This window comes from Triticum dicoccoides, chromosome 6B (genome assembly GCF_002162155.2).
Source record: "Triticum dicoccoides isolate Atlit2015 ecotype Zavitan chromosome 6B, WEW_v2.0, whole genome shotgun sequence".
NCBI lineage: Eukaryota > Viridiplantae > Streptophyta > Magnoliopsida > Poales > Poaceae > Triticum > Triticum dicoccoides.
Window position 1 is genome coordinate 8,040,315 of NC_041391.1, and position 9,602 is coordinate 8,049,916.

General features: G+C 44.4%; 1 protein-coding gene and 1 pseudogene across 1 annotated transcript; one reads left to right on the forward strand and one right to left on the reverse strand.

Moving 5' to 3' along the window:
- The first annotated feature begins 247 nt into the window (after positions 1-247).
- LOC119320514 lies at positions 248-2,371 on the forward strand (annotated as a pseudogene).
- Positions 2,372-5,174: 2,803 nt separating this feature from the next.
- LOC119325105 lies at positions 5,175-8,673 on the reverse strand. The gene is made up of 5 exons (XM_037598845.1): positions 8,582-8,673; positions 8,217-8,281; positions 6,765-7,926; positions 5,937-6,021; positions 5,175-5,437 (listed from the first exon to the last, which is right to left on the reverse strand). The coding sequence occupies exons 2-3, from the start codon at positions 8,242-8,244 to the stop codon at positions 6,848-6,850; spliced, it is 1,107 nt and encodes a 368-aa protein (XP_037454742.1). The 5' UTR covers positions 8,245-8,281; positions 8,582-8,673; the 3' UTR covers positions 5,175-5,437; positions 5,937-6,021; positions 6,765-6,847.
- Positions 8,674-9,602: the final 929 nt, after the last annotated feature.

The following is a 9,602-nucleotide window of genomic DNA, read 5'->3' on the forward strand; positions in this document are numbered from 1 at the left end:
CAGTCGCGCCCCCAGGTCGTTGTTTATCGCCGGTTTGGACCGAAATAACAACCGGTGAACCCGAGCCGAACCCAGCCCCCCGAGGGGCGCCTGGGGGAGTCGGCCGAAGCAAAAAGGCTCGTGGGCCCATGCTGTCGGCAACGCCAGCTGATTTCCCGCCGTTTTCTCCCCCCTTTCCCTCCATTTTCCCTTTGCTTCCCCTTCTCTCCCGCCGCTCCCGCCATTCTCCTCATTAGATCCGGCCGCCATGCTGCAGAAAAAGTATGTGGCCCCTCGCGCCACCGCCGCCGGTTCCACCCAGCCGAAGCAAAGGAAGGCGACGGCGCAGATGGCAAGGCCACCCGGCATGTCGAACGCCAAGTGGAGGGCGGATTTTCAGCGTCGGGAGGCGGTCACTGCCGACCGGCGGAACAGGCTCATCGTCAAAAGGGCCAGGGACACTGCGGCCACGGAGCAGGGAGAGGCGTCTCGCAAAGGGATGAACCTTCTGCTCTGCCACTGCGCACAAGCCACGTGGGAGAGCTAGCAGAGCGTCGCGTCGCCGACCAACTTGTCGCCGCACCTGTTGCAATGCGGATACGCACCCTCGCTGGGCTACTTTGACAACGACGTGCATGGTGGTTTCAACCCAAACATCACCTTCCCGCATGGCGCGCAGCGCGTGCCTCCACTCCGGCTTGAACCCTGACCAACACACTCCCTCCCCCGCGTTCACTGCCGGCCTCCACACACAGTACAGCTACTCGCCGCCGGCATACTCAGCCTCGCCTATGTCGTCTATGCGCCGGGGTGCCCTACCCGTCGCACACGGCTCGGCGCCACAGTTCAGCAACATCGACGCCACTGACACCAACATGGACGATATCATCAAGAGTAGCTCGGTCGTTGCTGCTTCCTGCCCCGGGTTCCACTCACAAGATGAAACGATGGACACTGTTGTCGAGATGAACAACAAGCTCGACGACGCCAAGGAGGTGGAGGAGGAAGAACAGGCGAAGGAGAAGGCGGAGCCAGTGCCGGCGGCAAAAGGGAGAAAGAAGAAACGGGCGGCCAATGCCAGGTCGGGCAAGCCTCGCATCAAGTGAAAGTCCAAGGAAGACGAGTGCCTCGCCGAAGCATGGAAGACCGTCAGCATCGACCCGATCACTGGATCGAATCAGAACGCCTACATGTACTGGAGAAGGATCAAGACGGCGTTCGATGAGCGCAAGTTGGTCGACCCCTACTTCACCAACATCCACATGGAGCGCGGCAACAAGGCCATGGCGAACCATTGGGCGATCATCCAGGCAGCCTGCAACAATTGGCATGGGATCGTAGAGCAGATCGCGGCTCGCCCGGATAGCGGCACCAACATCAAGGGCCAGGTATGTCCATCCGCCGACTCAGTTCTTTCGCCGTGTACGTCGCTGACACTTGTTCTTCAGCTATGCAGATGGTTTGGATGTTCAACATGTATCGCCAGGACAACAACGACCAAGAGTTCAACTTCCTTCATGTGTTCTTCAGGATAGAGTTGTGCGAGAAGTGGAGGGAGGTCTAGCTCACCCTTGCCAAGGCAAAGGAGACATACAAGCCGGACGCGCCTGCCCCGGGGGCAGCGGTTGGGCGCCCTGATGGCAACAAAAGAGCCAAGGCGGCGAGGGACGTGGCACCCGCTGTTGAACGGCTGCAATCATCGATCGAGCAGTGCATCACCGACGCCAAGAAAAGCGCCGCAAAGAGGGAGGAGAAATCCGATGCACGATGGTCGACGTTGATGACGAAGCAGGATGTGAAGCTCGACCTTCTCAGGACCAACGTCGCCGCGTAGAAGAGGAATACCGACCTGGCGTTCTTGATGGTGACAGACATGTCGACGGTGGACGAGCAGGTCAAGGCGTGGTACCTAGCGGAGCACGGCCTCATCTTGAACCAGATGCCCGGGCCGGTGTCGAGCACCGCCCTATGCCCACGCCGACACCAACGCCGACGCCCAGCTCGAGCGATAAAGCGGTGTTGATGCCGACCACCAGCCCGAGCACAGAAGCCACTCCGAGGCCAACCCCAGCCAATCCCACGCCAGAGGAGCCCGCCGCTTGATGCATTCCTTGTCTATACTTCCTTCCTTTTGATCGCCGAACTTTCTGGTATGTTTGATCGCCGAACTGTGGCATGATTGCCAACTTGTGGCACGGTGATCGCCGAACTTGTGGCTTTTTTTGGCAGCGGGAAAGACAAGTTTGATTTTTTGGGCGTCTGGGGGCCGAAACCTGGGGGGCGCTACTGGGAACTCGATCACCCTAGGGCGAAAAAACAGCCACTGCAAACGCGAAAACGCATTCACCGGGAGAGATGGGGGACGAACGAGTGGAGATGCTCTAAGGACTAAGGAGAATGAGGTCGCTGGCGGCTCCGCTAAGCACGGCCTGCCCTGTAACATTGGCCCATCCAAGCCCAGCCCAATCTGTTGCAAAAGTAAAAAGAGCCCAAGTGTTCATCTCTTCTCCTCATTCTTCACTGTTGCAGCAGGGTAGGAATGTTATAGTTTGATTAGAAAGGGAAAATCTTGCTATGGTTTTCCGCTAGGGAAAAATTAAGAAGAGAGAAGAAGGAATAAATAATACTATAAGAAGGAGAAAGAAGAAGATGGAGTAGGGGTTGCCTGACCTCGAATCTTCCGCCGGTGGCTGCTGGGGACCCGGCGGCGGGGTGAGGGTGAGGTCGCCGGCGGCTCTGCTCCTCCATTGTCTGTCGGCCATCCAAAGTCCAGCCCAATTTATTTGTCAACCAAAAACAGTCCATGGTTCTAACTGCGGCGACTATCTTTTTTAGGGGGAAATGCTAAGTTTTGCCACTTGAAATGGGATACAATAAGGATCGTGGGATTAAAACCAAACATGCCGCCCCTTGTCTAGATAATTCGAAAACTTAGCTAAACTATTTGCTTCTTTATTTTTCGTTTCTCCTTCAAAGGTAAATTTATACCCTTTTTTTTAGACAAGGTAAATTTATATCTAACGAGACCGTAGGATGTCTCTCCTTCAAGGGACTACAGTAATCGGGCCGGCCCACTCATGCATAGTTAAATGAAAAAAGGAAGGAAAAGGGAGGTTATCTAAAAAATAAAAAGGGGAGGGAAAGGGGAGAAGCAAGAATGGATCCCTGGTCTCTAGAGAGAAGGCCAATGCTGCTAGCCACTGTCCACGTCTTCCACATGACAAGTAGTAGGCGCCCTACTTACTTGTGGCGAATTGAGCCGGTTTTTCCATTGCTTTTCACGTTTTTCATTCTATTTTTCTTTCTGATTTTTCACATTTTTTCTTATTTTATTTGGTTTTCTTATTTCTTCTCTTTTGGTTTTCACTCTAAAATTTTCGTATATGTCAAGAATTGTTTTATAATACCCATTTAACATTTTCTTCAATACAAATTTTATATTTTTAGAATACATAGTCAATATTTTTCTATATAAATTTTCAACATTTTTTATATGATTAATTAGCATTTTCAAAATATAAGATTAAAAAAATTAATACATGGTCAACATTGTTTCTATACACACTTTTAAACATTTTCAAACAAATATTAATATTTTTCAGATACAAGATTAACATCTTTTGACAATGGTAATTTTTACTATACAAATTTGAAATTTTGAAATAATTGATTAACATTTTTCAAATATTTGTTTAATTTTTTTTCAAATGTTTGGTTAACATTTTTATATCCATGATCAAAACATTTCATCATTTTTAATAAATTATCAACATTTTTCCTATACACGTTAACATTTTTTAATTGCTTGATTAACATTTTTAAATACTTATTCTATATTTTTTCAAATGATTGTTTAACATTTTATATACAGGATCAAACATCTTCCTTCATGTTCTAATAGAAGGTCAACAATTTGTCTATACATATTTAACATTTTCAAATGCTTGATTAACATTTTTAAAATAGTTGTTGAACAAATTTTTTCAACTGCTTGACTTATATTTTATAAATACGTAATCAAACTGTTTCGTACACATTTTATTTATTTATTTGTATATGGGATAACTATTTTCTCTATACACATTTAATATTTTTCAAATATTTGGTCAATCTTTTTCAAATGTTTTCTGTAGAGTGATTTTTACAACATATTTATTTAGAATATTTAGAAGTATAATTTTTTTTAAAATAATGCAAAAAACAAAAACAGAAAACATGAGAAAAACAAAAAAACATGGCTGTTGTTCCCGCGCACCTGGGCCAGCCCAACTCGCGCCACCATTCAGCGAGGGTTCCCTCTGTCTCGCGTTAAGGGAGACATTGGTCCTTACTGCTGTTCTAGTCAGAGCGTGAAAACAAACCCCTAAAATAATGTATTCGTTCATCAGGGCAATAAAGAGGGAGAGGCCTTGAGGCTCTTTCCGCCAAACCGACAGCGCCACGCACAGAAGGCAGCCCGAATCAGTTAACTAGATTAAATTACTACTCCCTCCGTTCCTAAATATAAGTCTTCGTAGAGATTTCACTATGGACTACATACGGAGCAAAATGAATGAATCTACACTTTAAAATGCATCTACATACATCCGTATGTGGTTCATAATGGAATCTCTCAAAAGACTTATATTTAGGAACGGAGGAAGTATATAGCTAACCAGAATATGGTACTGTAGCAAACCCGAATCAGTTAGTGGTTACTGTAGCGTTTTGTCTAAAAACAAATTCGGGAATTTTTGTAAAAAATGTACATTTTCTGGTAGTGTAAATTTTGAAAAAGTGCCAACATTTTATGAATTTGTGAGAAAATTTATGAAAAAAATTGAAGGCACAAACATTTTTTTTAAATACGTGAACAAAATATTTGAAGAAGCATAAATAAATTTCGAAAAAAAAAATAAACCTTGAATTTTTTTGGAATTTGTGAACAATTTTTTGATAAATTGAAAATTTTATTAAATTCCAAACTAAAATTTGAAACCACGATCATTTTTAATTTGTGAACAAAACTTTGAAACCAAGAAATTATTTTGAAATTCCTGAACCAGTTTTAATATTTATGAAAAATTGAAAATAAGAACTTTTTTTAAAAAAATCGATTAGTATTTGAAAGTCTTGGACATTTTTTAAGTTCCCAAACATTTTTGAATTTATGAATAAAATATGAAGACTAAAAGAAATTTTGAAGTTTTGAACAATTTTTGATAAACACTTGATTAATGATCACAGTTTCTTGACACTTCCTTCCAATTTTGGGCACTAAGCCCCAGTTTAACACTCTAACCTGAAGAAATGACTTTGATGACAAATTGTTTCTACTTGATGACCGTCAGCATGGAAGAACCTGAAGACTACATAGTGGGACACTTTGAGCATCCACCGCACCATACAAAATAGAACAACTTCCCTACACCGACTAGCCATGTCCGCATCTCAACAACCCAAGTTTAACTCTGGATACCTGCAGAACATCAATATCATCTCAGTCAAACCAATTTGTCATGCTCACTCACAGAAAAACAAATTTTGTACGATCCCCAAAAATAAACATTAACTTTGCCCTAGTACAAATTATATGAAAAATATATCCAGAGCTCAATCATCCCATCATTATGAGGCAAATTGATACCACAAACAGAGAACAACAATAACAGAGCATTTAGTTTGTACTAGCACCTGTATGGTGACATATTTTCAAGATTCTTGCTACGTAAATGCGTATGATCGCAGTAGAAACCTATCATCTGTGGCAAAAAAAAAAAAACTGAACTTCCAAGATTGTCAAATTATTCCAGATTTGCTTTTGTGTGCCAAGCCATATGTGAGGCTCAGAGTACAAAGAAAAAATGTCTGGTATGTCTACCCAAAGGCATGCTTCTTGGAAATGTAAAAATAGACTGCACCATCTTGTAAATTGGGTAACCAAGCAAAAATAAAGACATATGAACAGAGAAAATTACGTAAGTTGTTTGACCAAGATAGCACGTTGGCAGATCTAGTGTGTTCAAAGTACCAGATTCGCCCCTTTCCTCCCAACTCCCTTGCCTGCAACCAAAAGAAGCCCAAAACTATATGAAAATTCGAAGAGAAGTTGAGTCAAGGATTGTAAATGAAGCCACATATATCACCAGGTCCAAAAAACATGATGAAATTGTTTACATGTTCAGAAAAAATGTATTTATCCAGAATTATTTTTGAGTGAGCTTTGAACCAGTTATGACTAAAAGGCCAACTAAAATTTGCATGGATTGGGAAACCAGAGTTCCAAAACAAGCATTACATAGTACTATGTGAAATTAATGAACTAGTACTACTCTTCGATAAAACTAGAGCACAAGATAAATTTAATCTTGCAAGGAAAAACACTGAAAAAGATAACAGATAACCAGCTTTAAGCCGCCTCCAGATGTTCCAACTGTTTAATTATTTCAAATGGTTTAACTATCTCTTACTCCAGCCATTTCTACTTTCCAATTTTTAGAAACACTCCGAAGAAAAGATCATTAGAATAGCACATAATTATTTTTAGCCTTTAGCAATTGGCAGACATCAAAGAAATATTTGTATTCCTGTTCTAGCTTTAATGGAGCCCTATAATAATAAGAAATCAGATCACCAATAAGATCACCAGACCAACAAAGATACAAACAACACAATGTATTCTTATATATCTAGTTCAATTCGTAATCACAAGAACTAACTAATTTCATTTACTTGTGCAATGAATAGAAGCGAAACAAACTAATTAGATCTTCTTTTACTTGTGCAATGTAGATAGGGGGTATTACCTGCAGTATAGAAATTCGTGTAGGGATAAAAGGTGTTTGTATACATGTTATTTCTTTTAACAATATGTTTGATCTGCATTGAGTCAAGTTGGATCGTGAAGTTGCCAATCATCGTAGTGAGAACAATCACATTTGTCCTCATCATACCCCGCGAAAAGTACATAATGTGTTCCCCTTGGAAGCATTCCCTTCAGTGGAATAGCTTTCTGCAGCAACACCCATCCAACAACACCATCAGAGTCAAATTTTCTCTCCCATAATTGGACAATCCTTCCTGACAAAACAGCGAGGCCAACTCCACCATCCTCCATCCGTAAGAGCTGAAAACACCTGTCTTCAATATGATAGTCTGCCGGCTTCTCGATCACATCAAGGCTCTGAATTTCAAAATCGAACACAAGGATATCACCTCCAGAAATCAACCAGCAAACTGCATTCCGGACTAGGATGCTGGGCCTAAACACAGAAATTTCATTTCTTATCGCGATCATGGAAACATCTCCCCAAACACTAGACGCCGAGTCATAGACAGAACAAAATGCATGTGCACCAATGCCGGTATAGACCAAAACCACTTTAAACGGGCTTGAGAAGCAATCTCCGTGAACACGCCCATCTTCGGTATCAGCGCACAACACCGTACCATGCCAGTTATAGAAAGACCGCATAAAGTTGTCGTCCACCCACGGTGGAAAAGCCACGCTGTGCTGTTCGCCGGTGAGGGGGTCCCACACGACGGTCTTGCGCTCCTGCTTGCTGACTAGAACAGCAAGGCCGTGGCGGCAGCCCATGTATTCTCGACGGTCGTTGTAGGGCATGCTGCTCTTGGGCAGGGAGAAGCTAGCAGCAGTGATACAGTCAGGCGATTCCATGATGGGAACGAAGCGGTCAACATACCCTTCGAAGAAGCCGAGCAAAGGAGGTTTCCGGTGGTGCTTGCGGAAGAGTTTGAGAAACGCTGGGTCGGAGAGGATGCTTGCTGCCCCAGCGCTTGCATATGGCAGGTGCGCGGGGGAGTGAAGATGGCTTCGGAGGGAGGCGGAGGAGGACATTGATGAGGAGGTTGTCGTCATCGAGCACCTGGGACACGGAGCCGGCCGGAGGCACGGAACGCCGCAGCCTCCTGCCGTCCACATGCAGCGAGCGGGTAATGGGATCGACCCTGACAAGAGAAGAAATTGTAATCAATCAACTGGTTTCGACATGTTTCTCCAATGATCTAACACACATATGTACATCCATCCAGCACATATAGCAAGTAGCAGACTCACACATATGAACATCCAGCACATAGCAAGTAGCAGACTCGCACATATTTAAATCGATCCATCCAGCACAGCATAGCATACACAAAGTAGGGCACACACAAATATGCATATCCCATTCAGCATGGCATACATGTAGGGCACGCACTGTGCAAGATGAAGAGGCCAAGAGGGAGAGGAATCTTACCCTTGGCCTTGGGGAATCTCAGCATCATCTGGATCCATCCCCTCTCTCTCTCTCTCTCTCCACCGCTGCAGCAGGGGAGGAATGTTAGCGCTTGATTAGGAGGGGAAAATCTAGCTAGGGTTTTCTATACTAGCCAAAAAGATTAAATTATAAGAAGAAAAAAGAAGGAATAAATGGAGATGGAGAATGTAGCTAGGGTTTTCTGTACTAGGGAAAAATTAATTATAAAAAGAAGAAGAAAATAATTAGGAGGGGAAAATCTAGCTAGGGTTTTCTAGATTAGATGGAGATGGAGAGGAAGAGGAAGGACTTGGAGTCGCCAGCGGCTGCCGTGGATGGGGCAGCAGGGTGAGGAAGGGGCTGACCTCCAATCGCGGGCGGACGGCGTAGCGGGAGCCGGGTGATGTCGCCGGCGGCTCCGCTTCAACTCTCTGAGAGTGATGGGAGTGACAGCGGACTTTGGGGACTGAGGAACGAGGAGTGAGACTGAGGAGAGTGATGGGGGGAGAGCTGTAATATTGGCCGGCCCATCCATGTCCAGCCCAATCAGTTTGTGCCGGCCTGTTAACAACTCAAAAGAGCCCATTGGTTCTATCTGCTATGTGGTGAGAGCAAAGTCCATGTGCTCATTGTTTCTCTTTTCTAAATAAATGTATTCATAGTTTCATAATACCAGTATCGATCACCTTAATTCTGCTGAACAAATCATTTTGTGGGTGTTTTTCTTTTTCTTTTGCACGGATGGCTAATAAATAAAGTGTGAAAAAAAATGTCTGGAAGGAATGTATGTACGTAAGTTTGGTTAGCAAAGACAACATTGCAATCAATAGTTTAAAATTCTTGTTCTTTGTGCAGGATTATGTTGTAGTAATGGACAAAATGAACAATGCACAGTAGTACCATGACTGAATCGATATAGACTAGCACAACTCGCCTGGGTGCGCACGCAAGGTCCCTCGCGCCGCCCCGCTAGGGCTGTTGGAAACGAGAGTTTGGCAATGCTACATGATGTATTGATCGGTGCATACCGCACGTATATATGGAGTACAAAGTGGGTCACAACCTCAACTATACAAGGACTAGGAGGTGGGCCGAGTTACACAATATACATGCATACACCATATGTTCAACACCCCCCGCAGTCGAAGCGTCGCCGGAGACGCAAAGACTGGACCTGAACTCCTCGAAGACAGAAGTAGGCAGTCCTTTCGTCATGACATCGGCGAACTGTTGCGCCGTCGGGACGTGGAGGACCCGGATGCGCCCAAGAGCCACCTGCTCGCGAAAAAAGTGTATGTCAAGCTCAATGTGCTTCGTTCGACGATGATGGACCGGGTTGGCGGAGAGATACACGGCGGAAACGTTGTCGTAGTAGACGAGCGCGGC